Raw genomic sequence first — 27,562 nt, 5'->3', positions numbered from 1 at the left:
TTAGGGTATGAGCCCAAAAATGAAGCAGATTGTAAGCTCAAGTGGACCACACCACAGGAACCATGAGGTATAAAGACATCCACGGTTCAAAATTGAAAGCTTCCTAGGGCCCATAGGGATGTATATCTGTCATCCAACCTGTTCATAAGGTCACACAGAATATCAGCTTGATCCAAAACTTCTGTGGCCCCCAAGAAGTTTTCAATGTTAGGCATTCAATTCCTAGTGTTTCCTGTGGTGTGGTCCACTTGAGGTTTAGACCTGCTTCATTTTTGGCTGAAGCCCTAAAATGAGCTGGCGGAACAGATGGACGGCATGGATAAGATACATACATCAGGGTGGACCCCACGATTTTTACGTGCTAAAATGGGACCAATGCAATGTATCGGGAGAGTTCCAAGCCTTACAAACAGGGTCCCACCAGTCACTGTCAACATTGACAGCTGCTGTAAATCCAGGCGTAAATAATGATGGCTTATTTACCATGAATTACCATGGTACATAAATAAAATAAAATAATAATAATAATAATTAAAATAAAATTTTTTTTTTTTAAAAAAAAAAGAACAAACAAACAAACAGCCCCTAAATTCGGAACAATGAAAAGAAAATTTTCTTCAGTACACAATCATCTCAGAAAATCGACAGTAAGGATCATCATTAAACCTTGATTATGGGACAATAGCTCACCTTGTCATATTACAGAGAATGTAGAAGTTTCAAATCGTCCGACCCTCGACATATTCACCTTAGAAGGTGGCAAATGCAGAACATCTAAACCATGGTCTTGAAACAAAATACATTTGCCTTGATATCAACATGCAAGTACCATATGTTATCAGTAATCCATTGATATAAACATAAATGTTCACTATGTACTATGCAATTGTATGAAACGCGTACTTATCCATGTATGATGCATGCTCGTTTTGATATAAACATACAAGTAGCAATATACTACAAGTAACAAAGTAACGCATTCATATAGGCCATACATTTACATTGATGAACATACGGGCATGGTCTGTACTGCAACACCTATGTGTGATGCGTGTTATAATGGATGTTCATGAACATGGTGGTTCTGTTACAAAACATGTTTGTCTGAAATAAACATACAAGTAGCGGACCTTTGCTAATCGCACAGGCATGTGTAATAAAGCTCATGTACACCCTACACGTGCCAGCATAGCATGGTAGGTCCGAGATCCAACCCAGCCATAAGAACACCATTATATGGACACCCGAAGACGAGAATCAGGTCGATCCACTGGTCAGGTGGGCAACAGTTAACAAATGTACCGCTCTAAAAAACTCGGCCGAAGTTTTCTAACCCATTCACCTGCTTCCAATATTGGGCCCACATGCTGATTGGACCAGATTTATTTAGGAAAACATGGACAAAGGTCAGACAAACCTGATGGATGAACCAGATCTCATACCTGTGTGCCATGCTGGCACGTGTGTAGCATGTACATAAGCTTTATTGTACTCGCATGTGCACTAAAAGCAAAGCTTCAAGTAGCAATATATTATAAGCTATTCATTGACATACACATACATTTGCATTCACAAAAACACAATTATCATCTGTAATATTAGTATGGTGCTATTTATGTATGTGCATATGCATGATGCATGCATGCTATAATGGATGCCCATGAAATGGTGTTTCTGTAACAAAACACATTTGCATGATATGAGCATACAAGTAGAAATATATTTTAAGTTATGCTTACAAGTGTAATCAATGAGGTATGGGTTTTACCAGTCCTTGAGCAATTCACCTGCAACATCTTTGTAGCTAACCTTTTTCTTTTTCAATGGGTTTTCGTCAAGACTCATTGGCTTCTCATCTTCAACAACAGGTTTTTCAGTTTCAGCTTTGTTCCGGTTGAGGGTAGGGATCATGTCCAGCAACATTGCTTGGACTGGATCGATCATCAGCTCAAGCTTTCCAGTGGTACCTTTGTCTTCTTCTTTTATTCTGTGTGTGTTTCCAGACCCTCCAGCCTTTTCCACCTCTTGGATTGCCTTATTTTCCCCTGCTTCAATCTCCTGCAGATTATCAGACCCTTCACTGTCTTCATCATCTTGGGCATCTTTCTGTTTTGTTGTTTCAATCCTATGTGAATTATTGGAACTGCCCGGTCTTTTAAGAACGTTCTCATCAGTACTCTTCTTTTCCTCTGTTGCGATCCCATGATGATCAACAGACCCGCTTTTTGACTCGGTTTCTTCTTTCTTACTGCTTTCTTCTGAGGAAAAACCGTTTTCTGATTCATTTTGGTCTATTTTAGCAGGTTTGTTTGAATGCCTTGCTCGTGTTCTTCGAGCAGGTTGCAAACCAACTCTTCCTCTTTTCGCATTTGCACGTGTGGGTCTGCCTCTTTCATCACCTGGGGTATCTTTCTGTTTGGCTGTTTTGATCCTACACGAATTATTGTAACTGCCCAGTCTTTCATTCTCATCAGTACTCTTCTTTTCCTCCACCGTGATCCCGTGATAACCAATAGACCCACTTTTTAATTTGTTTTCTTCCTTCCTACTTCTTTCTTCTGAGGAAAAGCTGTTTTCTGATTCATTTTGGTCTATTTTAGCAGGTGCATGCCTTGCCCGTGTCTTTCGAGCTGGCCGAAAACTGGCTCTTCCTCTTTTCGCATTTGCATTGGCAGGTCTACCTCTTTTCCGATTTTCATCTCTGTTAGGTGATGTCGACAATAGCTCCTTCTCTTCATTATCTAAGTGGGTCTCGACCTCTACAGGTTGTACACTGAAAAGAAAATGAAAATATGCAACTTAGAAATTCAGATGATCAAAAGAAGAAAAAAGATGCTCTTGGTAAAAGCACAATGTATGAAGAGGTGATTTCCTTGGTAAAAGCACGTATGACATTCCCACTATGAAGATCACCTAGTACCAAACATCACCCAACATCCACTCGGGTGTTCCATACCATATAAAAAGAATGGGAAGTGTAAATCCAGCTGTATGAATGATCCCATAAACACGTGGCACACCAGATGACTGATTTTGCATCAGGTGATCTTCATTGTTGGGGCGCGCCTTTTGCACAACTCAGATATCACACAAACGTAACACATGGCACATGCAAGGTGTGTGTGTGTGTGCGCGCGCGCGCGCGTGAGAGAGAGAGAGAGAGGGAGAGAGAGAGAGAGAGAGAATGCATGTGCTTGGATGCACAATATAACTAACTGTGCATAAACATTTAGATGTTCTATATGAACCATATGGTTGAAATACTCAACAACTGGGACCAACTTGTCCAGTCTTGAGTTGAGTTGCGAGACGCCCGAGCTGGGGGCATGATAGCATGTCTTATGAGTGCATGCATTATGTATGTTCCATGTAGAATGTGTACCAGGCATGCATGATCGCATGGGTAAAACACACAAGATTACCTTTGTTCTTCAATATCTGCTTCTTCAAAGCCTTCAGGCTTCAAATTGTATGCATCCTCCTGCAACTTCTTACCCTTCTCCAAAGAATCTTCCAGCCATTGATGCCCCACAACATGCAATTGTTTCTTATGTAGAAAGTGTCTCTTTTCGGCTGGAATACTGTCAGAAGCAGAAGCAGATGAAACATACAAGACGAGATTAATGTAACTTATTGCTACCAGCCAAGTTATTTTCAGTTTATAAGAAATTTTAAAATATGCAAGAAGGATAAAAATACAATGAATTGTCAAGAAATATGGAAAATCAGAAGGAAAAAAATATATATAAAAAAATCATTACAATAAAACTAAGATGGTGGTTAAAATCAAAATTAAATATGATAAAGACGTAAAGAATTAGATGATTTTGTATTTATGTGCAGACAAATACCACAGCCTGCTTAACCAACAACCATCGTCATCATCATCTAAGCCTCATCCCACCTAATTGGTGTTGGCTACACGAATGTTGTTCCACTATTCCACTCTATCAAGGGTCATTTCCTCAGTCAACCATAGGTCATCAAATCTTGTCTAACTCCACCCTTGTCCTTTTGGGTCTTCCCCCAGCCCTTTTAGAGCCTTCAACTTGAACAAACTCACTCCTAACCGCTGCAATGGTGCCTCGCATAGATGCAATTATTCAGACTATGCAGTATCTCAAAAAAGTAGTAGGCCAGGGAATTTTGTAGAAAATGAATAATCATCTTCAAGCCATGAGGTATTCTGGTGCAGATTGGGTGGGCTCATTAACTGATAGGCAGTATACTACCGGCAACTGCATATTTTTGGATGGAAATTGGGTCATGTGGAAGAGTAAAAACTGGTGTTGTAGCCAGATCAAGCGTTGAAGCAGAATATAGAGGCTCATACATGAATCAAGAATCTGTGGTAGGAAATGTTTTGCAACAAACCTACCAATACAGTTATTTTGTGACAATCAAGCATCCTATACTGTAATCCAGTCTACATGAGAGAACAAGCATATTGAAGTTGACTGTCACTTTATACTTAAGAAAGTCTCAAGTGGTGAAATCTCCATGCCATATGTTCGATCTCAAGATCAACTAGTTGATGTGGTCACTAAAGGTCTTAGTCGCAGTCAGTCTGCACGCATCTATTCCAAGCTTGGCATTGACAACAGCTATGCTCTAGCTAGAGGGGGAGTGTTAACAAATATGGATGTGATTCATATAGTGGACTGGTGAATTAAGGGGCTGTACAGTGATACAGCCCGCCTAGTCTTCGTTTTTGGACTTGTTTTTTAATGTTTAGCTGATTAGATTATCTTGGGATTGGAAGGTCATATTGTTAATATTGTTAGGGGTACTTTGGGCATTTTTGCCTTTTTATCACTTAAATATAAGAGAGACAGAGAGAGAGAGAGAGAGAGAGAGAGAGAGAGAGAGAGAGAATGGGGGCGTGTAAACTCTATTCTTTTTCTTCTCCTTCTCTTTTCACCAACTCTCCTTCTTCCTCTTTTCCTTCTTTTATATTTATATTAACCTACATCATCATTTCAAAATAATAATAATAATAATCTACACCATTGGTACAATCTTTCTTTATAGTTAGAGAAGCATCTTTATGAGACACCCATATGAGAATTTATTCTTGAAGTGGAAGAACCATACTCAACTCAAAACTCGGCCGAGTCATCTCGACTTGGCAAGATTTCTAGCTGAGTCTTTAGGAAACAGTATTTTGGCAGCGACTCAGCCCTGACTAAAAAAAAACTCATTGAGTTGACTACCTAACTCAGTCGACTTGACGCGACTCATGATGACTCATGTCAAGTCCGTTATGCCATGTGAGGGGTGCCATTAATAAAATAAAAAAATGCTAGAATAGGGAACTGAACCCACAGCCTTAACCTACTAGTGTACAGCCCCCACCAGCAAGGGTACACATGACCATGCCAGTTTTTTTAAGTGTTACCTATAGCATCTAATTATTTTAAATATACTTTTGTATTCCTAAAATCTTAACATATATTAATCGAACGTCCGAGTCAAGTTGGGTCGAGTCCTCTAGTCAACCCTGCCCAGATGAACATAGAGTCAAGTTTTCGGGTTTTTAAACTATGACATATAATGGACGTGACATCCAGGAACAGCCACTACTTTTTACTGTTCCGATCATATCACAGAGAAAATAACCCGAGATAAGACATAAAACCATTTCCACTAACCCTATGCTTCTCATTAGAGAAACTTTTGGATCCATTGGAACTGACTCAACAACATTTCCATGCCAGCCAGCCATGAGTCTCACATCATTAAGTGGTGCATTGGTTTTAAAACATCAGTGACAAAAGAAAAGGGATGCAAGCTCAAGGTAATAGAACCGAGATGTTTGAAACCTAGGCATTTTACCTTTTGAGTACCATATCAAAGGCCACATCTGACTCCCTTACTGAAAAGACCACCAGATGAGTAGCACATGAAAGATCATTGCTGATTTCACCACCATACATTGAAACTTCAAGTTTCAACCTCCTCATGGCAAGCTCCAATAAGACTTTGCAGTCCGCACTATTTCAATTACAAGATTCATATCAGTGCAATGCAGTCTCCTCATTGATGTCGAAGAAGTAAGGCGAGGTGGAAAAGAAGACACTGAATCTTACACTGAATGCATTGAATGGAAGAAGTAAACACAACAGTCCTGAAACAAACGCCATTTTTCCATTGGACAATACTTCTTCTTATAATAGTGAATTCTTTTGGGGTCTCCCGATCTGTCCATGTTGCTGAAGAGCTGAGAAACAAACCAAACAGAATCTAATGAGCTTGTTGCAAATCTGGTGTTAAGATCTCCACAAAAATTAAACTATTACATCAGCCAAGAGCTTCACGCACTGCGATTCTCTTGTGGTTTTAACTCGAATTAAAGATCACCAGCACAATTACTACCAATGTGTTAATGCAAAGAAAATATAGACACATTATTGCAAAATTTTGGGGCGAAGATCCCTCATCTATGCTCTTCTTTCTTTTCAATAAAATAAATGGGGTGTGACACGTGCGACACATGTGGAGAGAGGAAGGGGGAGAGACGTTTACAAGAGGGAAGAAAAGAAAAAGGAGAGAGACCTAGGGAAAGAGTGAGGATACACATAGGTGCAAATACATGCAGAGAGAGAGAGCTAGGTTCAATGGTGGACAACCCATCCCAACTTTTTCTGATTCAGCGGTCCACTCAAGATTCAAACCTCCATTGTTTTTGGGATGATGTCCTAACATGATCTGGCGCACCAGATGTATGGAATAGGTGTGATATTCATCCCAGTGGGCCCCACAAAGCCCTCTCTAAAAATGCCTTCCACGGGCTACACACAGAGGAGAGCGGGCATGGGAGGATGTTAAATTATATAAAGGCCTTGATTTTGGTAAAATCCTTCTCATGTCCTGCGGTTTTAACAACTCCTAAAACTAATTGTTGGGACAAATTTGCCATTAGCACTCACTTTTTCCCAGTAAAATTCCAAAAATACCCCCGACTTCAAAATAAAATATCCTCCCATTTCCCTAAAATATTGAAAGTTCTCCTCTAGGGGAACTAACTACAGGGGTAAAAACCCCACGCCCTGCTTGCGTTTTGTGTGTGTGTGTGGCTGGGACAAGGCTAGATGACATATATAAGCCTATCCCATGGTAAGCATGCCATTGCAATGAGTGAGACCCCAAACATCAATGGCCGGGCCAGACATTCAGAAAATAACAATTATTAGGCACCCATCCAATTACACCTAAAACTAACCATGTGTCCTTGGAAATCTGTTGAAGCCACATGGATGACAATTTTTCACATGCCAGGCATAGGTTTATAGAAGCTATCAGTGACTAACATCAGACACAGATCATGGAGCTCATAAGACATTCAAAGTTCAAACATCTAAAAGCATGTGTATAGGTTGACTGGTTGGCCGCCACCATATAATTTGTAAGCAAGCAATGATAGTTCCACAAGATTCTATAGAAGCATACCTGTTTAAGATCTGTAATATCAAGATCACAGTAATAATAATCAGAGAATGCATCAACCTCTTCTTGTAGCTTGTGCTTTGAAGAGCCCGCGAAGAAGAGGAAGTACCTTTCAAGAAAATATCCAATTACACAAGCATTATAATTGACAAAGATAAGTATCTTAAAGAAAAATAATGCAAGTGAATGGCTACATTTCTACGACTAACTTGGGTTGCAAAGGCAGGAGTCGTTTTTGCGAACAGCAATCCAAGACCCAAGAGTAGTGAATTATATCTCCACGAAGCATAGTAGCCTGATATTTGATGCCTGCAAAAACCTTTTATCATCCAATTGACAAGGCATCCATCCAACATACTTTCAGCATTCTTGCCATCTATTGCTCTCTAATTGATGCTTGCTCCCCGTGCCTCACAAGTGCTGATTCAGACAGTTCATCCAACAGACACCAATATGGATGGGCCACAAGGAAAATATCCCACTGACCAAAGATCCCCATGATTCATACAGAAGTCCTAACATGAAGACCAGTTTTTCTAAGCACCATTCAAATGGACGGGTGAAGATCTCTAATTGGCAGGAATTTTACCACATGGCGTATCCACAATGGGCCTACTGGTTGCCAGTCTGGATCACCACATGGAAAGGCAGAAGGGGAGAGCAACGAGGGCCAGCAAATACTAGTAAAACCAGCTGACTAACAACCCAAACCTTTTTTCTCTGCTGCTATGCAATGCGTAACTGAGTCGTTGAGATTCATCGAAAAGGCACCCCCGTTCTCAGCCACCATTTTGTGGAAAGAATCTAAAGAGTAGGATGGAGGCACATTGACGAAGTCTATGCCAGTGAAGGAACCAAGCAGTTCTTTCATGTACATACAGCCAGGACAAAAATAGCACATCAGGGTTTGATAATCTAAAGGCACCATACCCTTTTTTTTCAACGTTCACAAGTACCATACCCTCTTTTTTAAAACATTCAGAAGTACCATACCCTTTTCTTTTTCAATGTTCAGAAGTACCATACCCATTTTTTTCAACATCCAGAAGCACTCTAAATGAAATTTCAAAAGAGGAATTCTGACTGCACGTGTTCCAATGGGACAAACAGCTGATGTGTACAAAATCCAAACTGCTCGCGTGGTGAGCCACAACATGGATGGACCATGGCTAAAAAATCATGGAATTGGAACATCCTGACCATTTGATTCAAAGGAAAAACGCCACCAGTTTTGGGCCCTTTCCTGATCAATTTGGACTTGTCGAATTTGTCTGAATTTTGGGTCAGCACCCATAGAAGGGTTCTACTTCTGCCAGAGGAGGGATCTGGATCTTGTAAACTTCCGCCAGGTGTCCCATAGAAGCTCACATGTGATAAGGGCATGAGATAAATTATATGCAATTAGCTATCCACTTTACAAAATGCCAGCACAAGGGAAAGAACCATAAAACAGCCATTCCTTAGAAGGCACTGAGAAATGGACAAGTTAGCTGGAGTAATCATTACAATCCTATTTGCGTAGAGACAGGACACGAAAATAGTCTGAAAAAAGACAGTATACAAAAGCAGCACAATCAGAGGATACAAAACATCATGTTTGTGAAGATGTATGTCGCCCCCTTGACCCCTGAAACATCAGTCTGCGTGAGATGAGAAGGGACAACAGAAACAGTCTTTTTCTCTACTTTTCTTGATGACTTAGTGGGTTTTGATTTGTGGCCTGGCAACCCTCCAAGATCTGCTCCCCTTTGTGCATTACCATTGCTTGAATGTACCAAGTCTACAAATGCTGAAAGGAAAATATCCCACAATGGAAATTTAAAGAATTTAAAAAGGGGTGACTTGAAGATAATCGCTTGAAATCAAGTAGATGAAGATGTCATCAAAGAATACTAGACATTCTTTTGGTAATGAAGATAATTACATTGCACATCAAGACACTCATGCCAAGGTTTGTCATATCTCACTCGATCAATGCGAGGAAATCTTAGACTGTATGGTGCAGCAAATACCTAGAGAAAGCATATGCAGATTTTTAATTGTAAAAGGGACAAAAGAAGCATAATAGAATATTGCCTGAACAGTCTTTTGTTGAGTTACTGTTAATAATAGCCAAAAGAACACACAAAGGAAAATAGTCAGTGAAGTGTACCGTCGACTTTATTGTTCGAATATCACTTGTAATGGAAAGTATAATTGATCTGCAAGGTGCAAAAGATAGATCAATGGTTGCAAAGACAAAACTTGTTTTTAGTTGTATGAAAGAGAACAATGGGATGCAAACTTTTCAGGGCTATCGATCCAAACATCCGGCCTCTCCTTCGAATTATTTGTAACTTCATAAAAACTCGGTGCCTTCTTCGGGTGCTCATTTTTCCTGCCGACGTAACAGTGCATGATTTAAAAATCACATCATTATGTCAACAAAATGTTCATCTTTCCTATGCAGCTGTTGTAGATTATTCATCTTGCCATCTACCTAAGTATGTTTTGCACTCCAGTTTAAAATATGCTTTCTTAAAATCTGAGCCTGAATAATTGAAGAAAAGAAAAGAATGCTGCAAGTTTTCAAGGTCAATGAAAAATGTACTGCCTAACTGTCAACAAAAATGCTCTGAGTTTACATTGTTAAACGGATGTTTTTTCCCCACCATATCTGCATATTAATACTATATTTGAAGTCCAGCATCATAATAAAACTGAATTGCAGATATTTCCAGATTCCTGATAACCATGACTTTGGAGGAAAGGATTCCTATTCATTAGGATCATATATCGTGTCTCTGTTATTCAATATTATATACTCAAGGACTCCTCCAAAGGACCAAGAAAACTAATATAACATGCTAACAGTTCAAATGACAAAATTAACCCTAAGTCCTAACACCACTGCTTTACATCATGCACAGCTGTATTTTCCACATGTCAAAGTGCAAAAAAGTCATATGTTTTTGGTAAGTTGTTTTTAAGCATAATATACACCAACATTCACCTAGGTTCAAATACGTGTATTGACAACTGTGCTCCAACCACAAATTTGCAGTAGGAAGCTATGTAATTCTCATCACATTGATGTTTACTGTAATATAATTAGCACTCTTTAGTGATGGGTATTAATACTAAGTCCTTGTTATCAGTAAACATTATTATATTATTACATTCCTATAGGATATATTATGCATGCTACTATATCATATGGTAATGTTGAAGTAAAATACATGTTAACTACTTTGGATATTATCATATTAATGTAATGTGAACTGTATCTGTGTGTAACTTTTTACTGATAAATTACATAACATACAATATTTGGCTGCAAAGAAATCATGTAACCATGCTGTAGCTCCCAGGGAGTAGAATAGCAAATCAGGTACTGTTACTGGGATGGAAGTATCTGGTTCGTAAGGTGAGTCAAAAGGTGCTAATGCCTATAGAAGATAAAAGCACATGACAATTAAGATGATATTGGGCCTCTGGAGTTGTTTGTGATCATCATGCACCACTTAAACTGAAAGGGAAATTTTATAGGACAGCTATAAAGCCAGTCATGCTCTAGTTTGGGGCAGTTAGGGAACCATATGTTCACATGTGATGATCATAGCTGAAATGAGGATGTTGAGATGGATAAGTGGCAAGATGAGGAAGGATAGAATTAGAAACGAATGTATTTGAGGGAGCTTAGAAGTAGCACCAATAGGCAATAGGTAATAAGATGAAGGGAGATTTAGATTGTTTGGCCATGTGCAACGGAGACCAAACTGCGCCTGCTAGGAGTGAGTGGTACAATTTGAAGGCTCTAAATGGGCAAGGGGAAGGCCTAAAAGGACGTGGGTGGAGGTAGTAAGAAAAGACTTGATGACCTATGGTCTAACTTAAGTTATGGCCATTGACAAAGTGGAATGGCAGAATGGGATTCGTATAGCCAACCCAATTAGTTGGGATAAGACTTAGATGATGATGATGAAATTGGTAAAGGAATGGATCCATCACAAAGTTCATTGCAAGAACAATAAAGAAAAAGGTAGGAAGTTCAAAAAGAGCATGCTCCTACGCCATGAAAGTTTTGAGAAAAAGGATAATTTGGAAAATTTTCACTCCATTATAGATAATAACAAGAGTCAGAAGATGACTATAGAACATGGCAATGCTCATCAAGATTAATTAATAAATAAATAAAGATAAAGACAAGTTACTTGGATTTATGATGAGATGAGAAAATTAGTTTAGATGACACCAATCGCTCTTAACAGAGGACGCTGCAAGATGGTTCGCAATAAGTGTAAATGGAAATCACTTGAAAGTGATAAAAAACAAAACACTCTAGAAGTACCTGAAATAGGGTTTCAATTTTGTAATGAGAGTATCAAGCTCATCATCAGAGAGTCCCGTGCCCACTCTACAAAATGAAATAAATCTGCAAAAAATATATATATATTCAAGCAATATCACATTTACCCTCTATGCATTTGTAAAGACTGATAGCAGAATGGGGGAACAGAAATCGAAAATGAGTATAAAATAGATGCACTACAAATATTAGGGGAGCCTGGCATCTTCAGCATCTCAAAACAGCCTTAGATTCTAATTCCTTGCACCAGCATTTCAAAGTGAGAAATGTATGCCAAATGAGATATATCCATCCCAGACAACAGGCATTGAACAGATACTTCATCCTTATTGCTTACGTCTAGCTCACACGCATTACCTCCCACCTATCTCTCCCACCATTTGTCCAGTGCATGGCTTAAATCCTAATTCCATTAACTGGAACCAGTAAGTTTGGGCCGGAGGAAAGTTTGAGCCCAGATTTTGAACTGATCAAGCCAAGCCTTAAAATTGTTGAATATGTTTGGAGTCGGGCCATGCCTGGCTCATTTGCCAACTTAAATACCAACCTTCACCCTGAGGGTTACATATAAAGAAAACAATTCTACGTTTTCCATCAACGCAAACCCCCTAGCGGTGCTGCTTTAGGATCCACTGCAAAGGAAACTACTCTTACTGACTCAAAAGTCAGTTCCAAATCTTCAAGCTATTAGTGGCTTAATTAGACTGATACAGTAGAGTTCAGCCTGCTTGGCCATGGAGTGGCAAAACTTATCTACAGATGGAACCTGATTAGCATGTTTAGGGGGTTCACCTCAGTATTGGCCAGCTTTCAAAACACTGAGAAAGAACAAATACAAGTAACTTAACCAATAGGAACACTTAGATGTATAACAACTCTAACAATAACATTCCACCCTCCCAGTTTCGTAGCTAACATATATACGAAAACATAGTCAAGGTTTCAGTGACGAATATAAATAATCCAAAACTGGCAGTTCATCACCCTATTTTGTTGAAACTATTGGTGGCTATTTATGACCTTTTGTTGAAAGTTCGACAATAAATTAATCACCGTTTAGGGTAGGCATTGGGGGTTGCCCGCTCCGCAAGAGCCACCAAAAATTGAGCAACCTGAAATGGATTTAAAGAAGAAAAAAAAAAAGTTGAAAGTTATTTTGATGAAAACACAAAATAAGAGAGAAAATGGGAGGTCAGCAATTGGTAGGTCACTCACCTCACCTCCATGACGCCCTGAGCCAAAGTATCCTCCTATTAACAGCACCAAAAGTCAAGAACAGGGAGAAAAACTATAAATACTGTGTATTATACAACATACAAGAAATAGAATAGCAAAGAAAGCCAAGTCCAACCTATGATTAAAACATCCAAATCACAACCAGCACGTATGTAATCAGGCTTCAACTTCAGCCACTTTCCACTCCGATCACTAGGTTCCCACTTAGAACCAAGGTCTTTCAGCACAATTCCTTCATCTCTAAAACAAAATGGAAATGAAGTTCACCCATAAGAAAGAAACATGTTTGGCTTTTTTTGGTTCTTAACTGCTACCAACCGCTTACATAATCAGGAAAGAACAAAATAATACATATGAATAGCTCAGGACCCTGGGGGTTCCAAATACAATGGGCAATAAAACATACACAGTAAGCTACAAGTCATTGATATCTAGGAGGGCAAAAAATTCTGAGCTGGAAAACAATTTTACTACAAGAATGTATTAGGTTAAAGAGTTAGTGCCTCGCCAAAAGTTGACCTGATCTTCTTTTTCCTCCAGTCAAAATACCATTACATATCACATATGTATCGTGTCTGTTTCTAGAATGATTGCCCATAACTCCTTGCAGCCAATATATAATATCTGCCACAATTTGTCAAAAAATAATAATAATAAATTCCTTTTGCTTAAGAATTTCTAATTAGGTCAACTGAATATTCATAGGTGTGACTGGATATATTTCCACTTGTGTTTGATATTTGAAATTGATTAATGAAATTTTGAATGCTTTACACAATATAAATAATACAGATTGTTTATAATTGAAGCATAAGTTCTCTCACATAATTGTTTTGGGTTCCCAAAATAATCATGTATAACACCAAAACATACATCAGTTCAGTTTACATAGATAAGAATTAATGCAGGGGCATTTTCACACCGGGTTCGAGTGGGGTGGCCTGTGGGATGCAGGGGCACACTAGGGGTGGGTGGCCCGCATAACCCATGGATTTGGGGCCCGTGGAGGCGGGTGACTCGTGTGAGGCGGAGCCCATGGATTTGGGGCCCATGAGGATAATTCGGCCAAGACCTAACCCATGGATTTGGGGCCTGGGCTATGAGATAAAGGGATTAATTCATCATGCTCTAACAGTTCGAGCTTTTAGAGCAAGTGGTTAATTGTCCTGCATCAAATAGGTATCAGAGCGGGAAGTCTTGTGTTCGAGACTCCTCACCGGGGGTGATTAATGCGGGGGCATTTTCATACCGGGTTCGAGTGGGGTGACCTGTGGGATGCAGGGGCACACTTAGGGGTGGGTGGCCCACATAACCCATAGATTTGGGGCCCGTAGAGGCGGGTGACTCATGCGAGGCAGAGCCCATGGATTTGGGGCCCACGAAGGGGCGGAACCCATGGATTTGGAGCCCAAGAGGATGGTTCGGCCGAGGACCTAACTCATGGATTTGAGGCCTGGGCTATGAGATAAAGGAATTAATTTGCCATGCTCTAACAGTTCAAGCTTTTAGAGCAAGTGGTTAATTGTCCTGTATCAAGAATGGATGTAAATATGAAAGGAACTTTTTCTTGAAAAACTAGAGGAATTTATTTACAAGCAGCTTCCCAAATGCACATAATTGTTAACCATACAGATCCATAAAACTAACATTTCCTTCTCACAAAAAGTGATAAGAGGGGATTAGTATATAAGTGCCTGCTAACCTATTCTCGATGGTTTCTTTGAAAAATCTTTCAACTTCTTCCACATTAAATGCAATGAGAGACCAGCATGGTTCCCCTGTGAAACCAGAACAAGTGGTATGTTAGAATGAGGCACTAAACCAAATGATAACTAGTAAAATTTATAAAAAAAAAAAGATTGGCACCAATTCTTTCACAAGCATACAGTGCTTGACAAGAACAACTTTTTAAACCATAGTATACAAACTTCACAACAAGGGTAAAGAAATCATTTTTGCAGAAGAGTCAGGAGCGGTGATGAGCAAAATTCCTAGATGATGTTAAACATCAATGCTCTTATGGTGCTGAGGCATCAAAATTGGCAAAGGACAGGTGGCACTCCCCTGATTCCAGGTCACGGTCAGTTCGTGTGCTCTCTTAGAAGGAACGAACTAATGAAAGGACAAAACTGTGTCAAAACACACCTCGTGCACCCTTCCAGCAGGGGGCACAGGCCCTTCTCCATGGTACTCAGTGTACATCTTGCACACAAAGACAGGGGAGCGCATGTTGCCCTTAAGAGAGCGCAGGTCGCCTTTCAAGGAATAACAACATGTGAACAAACATGCAGAAATGCAAGTAACAGCCACTCGAGCAAGAAATAACCGCTTTACCACTCTAAGAGCGGGAAATAATCACCCAAGATTTGTATTGGAGGGAAACTAAGGTTTACCGTCACTACAAATATCCCTTAGGGGGCTCATTTGCAAGACATGTGATTTATTTCTCTCTCGAGAATTCTCGTTAAAATGTTCATGGTTCATGATTTTCCTGCGTCGATCTCTTCACTCCCTGCATTTGAGACAAGGCGAGCAAGGAAGAGTCCAAGGACTCATCCTAGCAGAGGCCTCTTGCCCTGACTGTAAAGTCCATGATGCAGCGCGCACAACCCCCAAGGAAGATCGTACACCCTTAACCGGGCATCCCCAATTGTTATATGCTTTGGATGTGTCGTCCCTACAGCACCTTACTTTGAGGCACCCCCAGAGGCTATATGTTTTGGATGTGTAGTCCTCGTGTGGGTTGAGCACCCTGTCCATCATATGAACATGGATTCATACACATATCCTGACTCCATGTCAAATTGCTCGAGCAGGCTAAGGCTCCTTCTTGTCTACCTATCCCTGAGGTCAAGGCATTCACAAAAATCATACTTGATCAAGAATCAAGCACAGTCCCCAATGGTCGCTCACCCCTTTTCCCAGGTTGCACTCCCCATTAACGTAGTCAGACTCCTTGGCCAGAGTGCAATTTGGATGCATTTCTTCATCAGTTTTGGCATATGAGAACCAGGCGATGCCGGAATGATCATGCTTGATTACATTGCAAGGCTCCCTAGCTCTCTGAAGCCAACGCATCATTTGCTAGTATCCTGACGCTCAGCTGGTTATATGAGATGCTTAAACGCCATAGGCTATCACTAGTATCTCAGCCTAACAAATGATCTTGACACTCTGAAGACGAAGGACCATAGATTAGGCCTTTATGCATCATATGCATCCCACTAAGTTGTACTATGTAACAAATTAATTCTTTCTGGTTCTTTTTAGCTTTTAATCAAGGGTTTTTCCCTAGGAATTACAATTAAGGGCCTCTGCCAGACCAAAGCCTGGAATGTATTTTGTTTCTTAAAGCTTCTCAACAAGGCATAATGGGGTACATACCCTTGCTATGGAGTTAATAAAATCAAACCTTATTTAATACCTTGAAAAAACATCCTATTCGCATTGAAGAAAAAGAAGAAAGAATATAAGCTATTTTCCTTAATATTACCTGATGGACTATGAACATTAAGACCACCATTAGGCACTAAAATTTCCAAACGACCCTTCAAAGGCTTGACAACTTTCCGAAGAAGCTCATGCCGTTCCTTCAAGCTTTGATGAATAACGCTTGTGTCTCCTACATAAAGAATATCAAAAGCAACATCTGACCATATTTTATGTCAAGGTAAAAACATCAATTATTCAACAACCTTGAAACCATTTCCTGCCAAAAAGATAAATCTTAGCAACACAAATGGAAGAAGCATAAGCAAGGGAAAGGGATTAGAAATAACTAAAGAACTCACATCGAATGTCCTAACAAAGGTGAACAGGAAACCTAGATCTACTCACATTCACATAAATTACTCAAAAAGATGTTGGAATGTGTAATCATGCAACAATTGAGTGCTGAATTGAGAACATTTCTATTAGCTTTTAAAATGGCCATGCTCTCTTCATTGGTAAAACTTTAACGAGTTACTATGCAAACTAATGGGTATTGCACTCTACTTATTATCACCTCATAGGATGAGGCAGAATTTTGGCATGGCACCTCAGATATGGAAAATGAATAAAATCTGGGATGAAAAGGCTGAGATGCATCATCTCTGTTTAGAATTAACACACACCTCAAAGAATATTGTTTCAATTTAACCAAGCTCATCAAATCTATTTTGTCAAATGAATGAACTAAGGGCCTGTTTGGATTGGTGGTATCCAAAAGATAGATTTGGAAAGGAAAACGTTATATTGGAGGAAATTTGTGAAAATAGAAATCTGTGGAAAAGAATCCTAAATAACATGTTTATTTTAGCATTCATGATTTCCATGGAAATTTAGAAATGTCAGTTGTAAAAAATGAGAGCACTCCCTCGAAAAAAATGTGGATATCTCCATTTCTTAGATTTTTAGAAGAAAAAGAAATTCGATTTTCACCAACATTTCAAACTATAATACCTCAAGGATGGGATTTGAGGTTCACAAGAAATAATAGGAAACCCAAAGGATACAGCATAACTGCATCACAAGAAAACATAACTGAAATTAGTAGAGAATTAAAAGTCATCTGCCATAATACTTAACAAAATCATGTACATAAAAAGTGTAAAGGAACTTCACAGAGGCAAACCTGTCGATCGCTCTGCAAGCCCTCCTTAGCTGCTTTTGCTGAAAAATAATGGGGTATCAGCTGTTATAAAGATTAGTAGAAATATATATAATAATAGAAGGGGGGAAAAAAAAAAGCACGTGTCTCCCACTCATTAGATGAGCTGTTAGAGACAATGTAGTGTGTGTCAGTGATCCAGGGTTCAATTCCTGGTAGTGTTACCTTTCAAAAATAAAAAAATAAATAAGCATGCGAGCAACTGATATTAATTTACAGACCTATTTCTTGATTTGAGCCAAATTCTGCAAAACGATTGGCAGATGTGTCCCAGACCAACATTTCCCCATCAAGTATGCACCTGAATCACATCATGTTGAGAACTTTCACCTACTGAATGCAATATATGTAGTGTGACTAGTGTCAAATCAGATATTTCGATGCAATTGGTTATCATATTGACATACTGATGACTAGTGTAAAAGATCGTAACTCGATGATCAAAATAAAACTTTTCTCTTTTAGTAACCAAAGATTTTATTATAGAAAGAATGCAGTGCAACTATTAAAAGGTCCCTTACATGCTTGCTCCTTCAATTTAGGTCTTTGTTGATGAGCAATTTCAATACAAATTTTGTACATGTTTACTCCTTCAATTTATGTAGAAGGTCTTGTATGACAGAGCATGAGTATGCACTCTAAAGACATTTTGATGAGGACATCGCTTCACGTACACCTTTGCATACGTATCAGATGAGGAGACGGGCCGCACCGATTTCCCTATGGCTAGGCGAGTACCCGTGATCGTGTTGAAGATCCCATGTGCATATGCGAGCATCTGGAAGACCCCACATTGGGAAGATGCACATGGGCTGCTTTATGGAGTGATCCAGACCGTTGGATTGGAGGGACGTGACGATTGAACCGTTGGATCACATGATCGGGCCATTGATCGTGGATCGTCCACACTAGTTTTTGTTAGACTTTATCAGCTTATAGGATTTAGTTTTGTTTATGTTATGTTTGGACACCATTATGAGTGTTTTTAGTTGATTTTATTTAGACTAGGGTTATTTTCGTTAAAATTCACAAAACAGGGTGATTATTGTAATTATTGAAACTTCTTGGAGCTATAAAAGAGGGTGAGTATGTGACTATGTCCCCCATTGGATTTGTGAAAAAAAAAAAGCTTTTGCTCCTTTTCTTCTTCTCTTCCATCTTCATGAGATTTAAAGATATTTTATTTTCATGTGATTTGGAATGGAGATTGGTGTGAGGCTAATCTTCATCAATGGAGGTGCAAAGTCTCCATCAAGGTATTTTCTTCAAAGTTCTTCGATTCTCTCATCACAAATCTTCATCTTCTCCTAAACCTAACTTTCTCATACTCATTATCAATCCAAACCTTAAAAGACCTAAACCCTCCCAATCTAGCCACACATGTGGCCGTACAGCCACACATGTGAACCCCTCGGGTTGGCCGTACGGCCACAACTTGTCCTTCTTAGTTTCCCATCACCCTTAGGGCCCGTTTGATTTTTCGGCTCAACTGTAATTACCATGTAAATGGGTGATAATTATTTACCTAGGTAATTACCACATCTTTCCCAATGCAACTTATTTTTTTAACACTTAAATCAAGAAATTTACAAAATCAATGTGGGGCCCATCATGATTTATGTGACTTATCCACACCGCTCATTTGTTATGCCACCTAAATTTAGGGCTGAGCAAAAAAATGAGGTAGATCCAACGCTCAAGTGAACCACACCGCAGGAAATAGGTGGAATTGAACGCCTACCATTAAAAACTTCTTAGGGCCTTTTAAAGTTTAGAATCAAGCTGATATTTGTGTTTTTCCCTTATCCCTATCTATGTGACCCTATGAACGGGTTAGATGATGAAAAAAACCTCAATGTGGGCCCAGTGAAGGAAACAAATTTCAACGGTGGATGAATTAAGGCCATTGTTTCCTTTCGTGTGGGCCATTTGAGTGTTGGATCTGTCTCAATTTTCGGCTCATGCCCCAAAATGTTCTAATAAAATAAATGGAAGGTGCGGATATATCATATACAGTGGGGTCCATAGATTTAAGTCAACACTTTTATATCGATTTTCGAGGTGGAATTACTCTCACATTTTCAAACAAGGTGAAAATGTAATAATTACTTATTTACCAGGATTTACCTGTATCATGGAAAATCAAACAGGCCCTTAAAATCAAAACCCTCTTCTTCCATTCCCACAACCCTAACCCTAAACCTAAAATCTCTAATTTTCCTACTTTCCCAAATTACCAAACACTAACTTTTCCCATTCTTCGATTCACCCAAAATCCTTACACCCCTTCTATCCAAAACCCTAATTCCCACATTTTATCCTATAAACCCTTTAATCCATTCACCCAATTTGATCTCATAAACCCTAATTCCTATACTTCCCCAATTCCCCTAACCCTAATTTTACCCTAATTGTATTAGGTCTTTTATTTTGAAATAGACTTTACCCTATGCTAATTGAATGTCCCTACATCCATTAGATCCTAGTTTCCTTTTATTTAATAATCTTGTGTGACGATGTTGGTAACCTAGGCTAGGATTATGCATGATATTCTTTTGGTTTTCATGGTATTTGTGATGGTTATGGCCAGGTTTGTGTTTTTTTTTTTTGTTAATTATCTTAATTTTGCTACTTGATCTCACATGATATTTGGTTCATACATTGGTCCTACATCACATTTAGAATGAGTGAAGTATCAAATGCTAGATAAATCAGCATCATCACAGCCTTCTCTCAGCTATGTGGGGTCAGCTTATTCTCATGATTGCTTGGCAAAAGGTCAATGACTGGCTGCTAAACTGGCTGGTAACTGACATGACCCTGCGCCTTTACTGAGCTGGGGACTCGCTGTTGCATCCATATCAGGTGGGGTTTGAATAGTAGCATAGAAAAATATAATATCTCAAGAAAAAAACTTCCAATGTTGGCTACCAAACCTGTCATGAGACCAATACCAAAAGACAAAATGCACCACCTGGGCCAGTAGATGGGTCTATATGACATGCCTGGCAGGTTCTTTGCTTATACATAGAAGAATATAGTGAGGTACCAAGTATTTTTTATCTTGATTTTAAAGAATCAGTGAATCAAGCTTGCTCTTGACTTCAAATAGAGTTACAACATAATCTGTTGACAGTAGCTAACTGCTAGTCTTCTCATTTCCTTTTGAATTTGAAAGCATGAACACTCAAATATGAAGCACAGTGAAACAAACTCCATGCCATACAAGTTTGACAAGCAATTTGCCCATTAAATGGCAACTAGTAAACATGTTAAAGTATCTGATCTGATTATCTCAGAAACAAGTAAAGTAGATTTTGACGGGGTTGACAGACCGGGGAAAAAAATAAAAGATGTAAAACTTCAAACAGCATGAACCTCAATAAGCATATCCGGAATAAATAGAGAAATAAGTGAGTTACCAGTGAAAAGATAACAAAAGAGAACAAACAGCAGTCCATGGTACTATAGTGCACAGTATATTAGATTTAGAAATAAGCAGAATTACTTACCTGTCAACCATGATGTTCTGAATGATAAGGTTTGACATAGAATGGCCATACTCAGGGTGATCGATAAAGTTCCTACATAAATGAAAAGGTTACTACCATAGTTACCCAGAGTAAATACCAAAGGTCTAACTGATAAAGAATGAGAAACAATCTAATCCTAAGTCCCCAACAAGTAACCAATAAGAAGGGACTGTAAGGATGAAAAACACGACAGGTTCTATATAATTAAACATACAGGTTCTACCACAGATTGTTCATGTAAATAGTCTAGCCAATGATCATGTTTAGGACAGGCTTTGGAAGTTAGTAATGCCAGACTGTGGTCTTTAGTTCCCATATCAGCTAAATGTAAAGCTGATTAGAGGCAAGAACCATCAGAAAATAAGATAACAAGTCTAAGTTCACTTTTAGGATGTTCTAAGACAGAAGTAATGTGTGGAACTGGAATGGATCACCCTTAAATGCACTAATGGTTTTCGTGCATCGGAAGAAATTATAAAGCAGCCATCGCCAATGTGTCCTTAAGCCACAAAAATATTAATCTTCCTCTTAACGATTAAGTCACGATCCATTTGCAAAAAGAACACATGGTACTAACAAGAGAGGCTGATGCATTCAAGTCATGCTCTTGAGTGAAGGGTGACACGTGGGACGATCCATTCTAGAACAGTTGTATGTATTGTGGGGTCCACTAGATTCAATCGGATGGAGTTTATACTCATAAGTACCACGAATGAAGTTATTGATTGAATTAAGGTGGCCAAGCAGCTCTCTACATAGCTGTATATAAGGGTCATACACATGTTATATGGAATGGTTTAGTATAAACTGGATTCTGAAGATGTTATAGTTTCTTTAAACCAACTGAATCAGCCTAAAGCCTTATTGTATTAATTTACATGAGAAGACCTGCGGACAAATCCAATTGGTTTAAAGAAAAAAGAAAATTCTTTTGAGAGTTTTAGCAGGCGTGACTTCCCAATATAACATTAGTTGATTATCCATAGCATTTGTTGCTTCTCTCTCTTATTGTGGGCTCACCTATCAGCTTTGTGAAGATTTATTGGTGGTTTGATCATCTATGGAGGAACTTATCCAAGCTGAAACTCCATCCTTTTGATTTGGGTTGCAACAAGGAGCATAATCGAAGATCATTCTCCAAAATATGATATCCTCAGATACAGTATCTATAGCAGTCAGCAAAGTCACAAAATTTAGCCACTATATCACTGTGGACTTCTCATGTAAATAGGAATTGTGGCCCGGGTTCGGGCTTTGGTCAATTGTTTGTACATTTTTTCTTTTTTCCTTGGGCATTGCTCACACCCATGGCTAATATCTCTGCTCGGGGAGGGTGGGGGGGGACCTCGGGACCTCCGCAGTTGCTTCTTTTTTCTTCGATAATATCACCATCCATAAAAAAAATTTAAATTAAAAGAGAGAGAGAGAGAGAGAGAGTAGAGAATCAGTGGGTTCTGATAGTCTTAAAAAATCCTAAAATATATCATGGAAAACAAAGAGTTGATGAACATGCTCCTCATGTATATGAACATAAATGTTACTACCTTGAGAAAAAGTGTATATCTGTTCCATTCTTATGAATTTGAATACGGTCGCCATCAAATTTGCACTCAACAACCACTTGCTTGCCATGGAGCTAGAAACAAGAAAATAGAACATATCAAAATGAATCATGGAAATGACACTAACCAAATAATCATATAATGCTGATCTTAGTGGAAGGTAGGCAAAGCAGTATGATGCACCTAGCCAAGTACTCCTTGGCACTTACAGTTGATGCTTCACAATCAACATATTCTTTTTAAAATAAATACAAGAAAATAAGAAGAACAAAAGCATTTAAAACAGAAAGTTGAGTAGAATAACTCATGAATAGGAAGTTTCCAAGAGGAGATGGTCTAATGTATGCCCATCCACAATTTTTCTTGAGATCTCGAGTTTCTATTCTTTTGCCAATTTCATACTTTTTATATGGAGATTTTATCTGTACAACCCCACATACAAAATCTATTTAGGGTAAAACTCTAGTTTATCTTCTTATTCTATAGACGAAATAAAAAATAAAAAATAAAATCACTGATCTAGAATTACAAGATATACCTTTCAGAAGAAAAAAAGAATTACAAGATATATGAATTTAAGGGCATTCAAGTCGTTTTGTTCTTGCTCCTATCCACCAAATTATAACCTTCGTGGTATGTAAAACTCAGTAGCAATTATATTGTCTAGAGGGGAACCAGGAGCAGTTCATGTTAGAGTCATCAAGTATTTCAAAATATTTTCAAGTTTAAAGACCCGAGAGGTGGGAATTGGAGCTGGAATTGATGCAAGAACAGGAATGGGGAGCAGCAGGAGGGGGAGAAGGTTGTTGCAAAAGTTTTTCTTCCTTCTCCCCATAAGCCTCCCTGGGCTAAAGTGATCAATGTCCCTCCCAGCGTAGAGGCCCTTCCAAGGGCGGCTATAGTAAACAAAATTTTAGGCAATAGTCTGCAGAAGCGGGCATAGGTATATGGCTAATTGATGCAGGACATGAAATGAGTGATGTCCCCATCACTAATGTGTGCTTGATGTGCCACAGGGGAAGCTGAGACTATTTAAGCATCTTTTGTAGGCATGTTTGGCGTGCGTGCGTGCGTGCGTGTGTGTGTGTGTTGGGTCCTCATTGAATACTTCCCGGCCATCATCAAAAGATGGAATTGTAGGCAATTTCCTTCCGAGGCAACCGCTCATGTGGCAGTTCATAATTAGCTGGAAACATTGCTCGGGTGGCGGGAGATGTGAAAATTGCCCATTGTTAGTCAGGGCCTAGCATTTGAAGCCTTCAAAGGAATATCCAAATCTGATGTTCTTAGATACTAGAAGGCGGTGGTTTTGGGATCATGGTTCAAAAATCTCCTGATGTGACTCAGTTTCATCCCAGTAGTGCTGGTTTCAGTCTGAAAAGGAAATGGGTCGCCAGAACAAAACAGTATTGGAACTAAGCGAAATGAACCTACAAAGAGAGCCATACAGATTTCCGTCCCTTGATGACACGCACTCCACAACCACTGTTTAAATCCATGTTTAGGACCCATTAGGGTTGGTGTTGAAGTGAGAGAGTCTCTTTGGTTCAAGTTGTATTTGTGATTGCCTTAATGGACCTTTGATTATTTTTTTCCTTGTAGCTTTTACCCAACAAGTGTCTTTTAATAAAATTTCATTATAATTGTAAAGTAATTAAAAAAATCTATGCAATCTCTAATCTAACAGAAAAATGTAAAAACTAACATCAACTTTCAGGGGAACTCATGCACATAACTAATGCTCGCAATCACAAATTCTAAAATGCAAAAAGTTTCTTCATAAAAAAAGGTCGCTCAAAAGAAATATTAATCAATCCATGAAGCAATTAAAAGACTATGAATAGTTGCGTTCCAGAAGACCGAGAAACTAGAACTAGAAAACGGAACTTTGAGCACAACCTTCTTCCATGCAGTAGCAGCATCGCTAACTCTCAGAGCTAGTTGAGGCCGCACAGGTTTCCCCACTTCTATGTCCTGCATAGATGATGTAGAAGCTCTTTCAGCAACTTTCTACTTATAGTATGGGAGATTTTTAAAATTACAAATGCATCTAAAAGATGCCTTAATGAAAGCACGAAAAGAAATTTGTCGACATTTTTGCAATCCAATGTATTGGAGAGGAATCAATATTCATATCATGTGGGTTCCTCACACGTCACACTTCTCAATCAGCTAGCCGCATTTTCTCATCATGAAAGAATAACGGAGCTTAATCATTATTTGCAACAGTTGCTGATAAAATAATCTGACGGAAACAAGCAACATCAGTCAATGGTTTTCATTCACTTTTAATTTGCTTTGCTGTAAAATAGTTAAAAATGTCCAAAGAGAGCAGCAGAAAAAGTTTAGCCTTGTATTAGTCCATGCGGAAATAGTAACCGAGTCTATTTACAGCCTCTCACAGGAAACAGTATGCATTAATGATTTAATCCAAGTTAATCAGATGGAATTCTAGCAACTACAAATAATTTGCAGTAAAAGTATAAAACTATTCACCTTCGTACGGCTTACCAGATTTTGCAGTCGACTATAAGTGAAAAGACTCTCCTGTAGAGTTCACATCATGCAAATACCTGTCTTTTGTGCCGCTGAGCTCGATCCTTCAGCTTTTCACAAACTAGTTTCAAGTCACAGGTGACATTGAACAAGTCTTCAGCGTCAGGATGAAATTCATGGAAAATGCTCTTTTCGCTAACTCCCAGCTTCAAATCTACAAATCAAACCAATCAAAGCTCGATCCCATTGGCACATCAACCAAGAAAATCGATGCTTGCTTGTTAAGAAACAGTACCTTTGAGAATGATCATAATAATCCACTTCATTTCCAGTGCATTTGTTTTCTTGATGAGATCCGAAAGAACAGAAGTCTTTTCTCCCCTGTTGTGAAGATTGTCAAATAAGGAGATAATGGGACAGGAGACATGTATACAGGAATATTACATAGGAAAGACTGTATTGTATAGCATGACATTTACTGCAAGCTGATCTGTGTGTATGCGTCTGCGTTTGTATGTATATGTGTTGATTACAAAAGCTTTCTTTTTGAGCTATTACACAATGCCTGGCCCATGGACTTCTACAATATGCTTGGGTTCCATTTTGTATAAGTGGGACCCATGGTTCTAAAACTGATTGCATGATAGGCCCCACCATGGATGTACCATGCACCAAAAGTCCCTAGTTTGGAAGATCCTAGCTCAAATGTTTGCCCTCTTCCAATTGAATATTTTCTTTCCGTCTAGCCATCAATTGAAGGGTTTAGATTTCCCCATCTTAAAGACTTCCACTGCATGGGCCAACCAGAGGAGGCCTGATCATATCAGCAGTGTGGACTCCTGAACCATGGCTTCCACTTCTATAAACAGAAAAGCAGACGTTACTTTAGAAATTCTCAAGCTAAGCATTGTGTAACACCGCTCAGTTTCCACACAAAGCTTAGCTCCTGTACCAATATTTATTGGAAGTAAGCTACTGTGAAAAGCATCGACACACATTAACAGAAGTACCTATTTTCACTGGAAGCCAACCGATCAAGCGAATCGTTTAACTCCTTGATGGTTAATCCACCAGAAGCTGTCCCTTGCCGGCGTTGTAGCACCTGTGTGCAATGAACTGAAGAAAATCAACAGCACTGGACATATGATCACCAGATAATGACACTACATATCCTAAATGGAATAAAACATGTTTCTGTTCAGACTGATATAACTACATACATACATTTCATCACCCATCCAAGGTGGCGCTTGAAAATTGTAGAGTGGGCCCCACCCGTACAAAATGCTAACCCGCGTAAAAATGATCATAATTCGGGGGTGGGGCATTGGATCCTAATACCTAAAAAAAGGGAATCAGTGTAACTAGCAATCAAAAAAACTCAGTTCATGACCCAGACACCCACCCAAGGTGGAGCTCACCGGGCGAAGAACGTGGAAAAACAAAACGTGGGCCCCACTTATATGGAATTCTGGGCCACTTGAAGAACATCTGTAATTCAACGGGAGCATTGTATCAGAATACCACAAAAAAAAGGGGGGATCAGCTTAACAAACAATCAAGAAAAACATACAATAACTACAAAGGATCGGTCTCACCTCGTTCAATAAGGGAATTGAGATCTAACCCCACTATGAATGATGGATGCCACTCTTAATTTCTACTTATGGTAAGAAAAACAGTAAATTTTTGTACTATTGCATTGCCGAAAGTAGAAAAGGATTGATATCTTCAAGTTGAACTCCAAACAAAACACAATTTCACTAATTTTCCTTTAATTCGTAAAAATACTGCATCTCAATTATCGCCATCAAAATGCATTGTACATCCAACGCAGCACAGAATTTAAAAGAAAAACAAAAATCAAATGCAATTGAAGCAGGAATGAGAAAGAAATCTTCGGGAATCTTCAACATACCTCGGCAGCAACGAGGGCGAAGTTGCCCGCATTGACGCCGACCTTGGAGCCAGCTTTCCGCCAGTTGACGAGGCGAAGGGCGTCTTCAGACTCGCGGGAGATGCCGAGGGCGTCGATGAGGCAGGTGGCGAGTACGGACTCCTTGAGGCCGTAGGATCCGCGCTCCCGATCGAGGGGTGGAAGGATGAGACGGACGGCACTGAAATAGTCGCGGGAGGAGTAGACGTAGTCCAGGAATTTCCGGAAATGCTTCCGCTTCAAGGCCGAGGTCTTGTTCCTGACCATGGCCTGGAACATGCTGCAGAGGACGCTGAACCTGACCGTCGCGTCGGACATTCTCTCCCTCCTCCTCTCTCTCTCTCTCTCTCTCTC

At 39.3% G+C, this 27,562-nt stretch overlaps 1 protein-coding gene across 1 annotated transcript; it reads right to left on the bottom strand.

Annotated features, from left to right (window-relative positions):
• Window positions 1-1,666: 1,666 nt before the first annotated feature.
• On the bottom strand, window positions 1,667-27,562 carry LOC131217283 (DNA ligase 4). The gene is made up of 26 exons (XM_058212193.1): window positions 27,191-27,562; window positions 26,283-26,374; window positions 25,568-25,653; window positions 25,350-25,486; window positions 24,676-24,750; window positions 22,759-22,850; window positions 21,194-21,265; window positions 17,903-17,982; window positions 17,636-17,683; window positions 16,524-16,679; window positions 14,733-14,808; window positions 13,146-13,270; window positions 13,010-13,044; window positions 12,848-12,906; window positions 11,777-11,860; window positions 9,731-9,823; window positions 9,599-9,647; window positions 9,371-9,458; window positions 9,032-9,235; window positions 8,158-8,283; window positions 7,656-7,755; window positions 7,450-7,555; window positions 6,090-6,220; window positions 5,836-5,994; window positions 3,423-3,581; window positions 1,667-2,773 (listed from the first exon to the last, which is right to left on the bottom strand). The coding sequence occupies exons 1-26, from the start codon at window positions 27,524-27,526 to the stop codon at window positions 1,765-1,767; spliced, it is 3,777 nt and encodes a 1,258-aa protein (XP_058068176.1). The 5' UTR covers window positions 27,527-27,562; the 3' UTR covers window positions 1,667-1,764.

This window comes from Magnolia sinica, chromosome 10 (genome assembly GCF_029962835.1).
Source record: "Magnolia sinica isolate HGM2019 chromosome 10, MsV1, whole genome shotgun sequence".
In the NCBI taxonomy this organism is placed as follows: Eukaryota; Viridiplantae; Streptophyta; class Magnoliopsida; order Magnoliales; family Magnoliaceae; genus Magnolia; species Magnolia sinica.
Note: the sequence above shows the minus strand (reverse complement) of the source record. Positions and strands in the feature narration are given on the sequence as shown.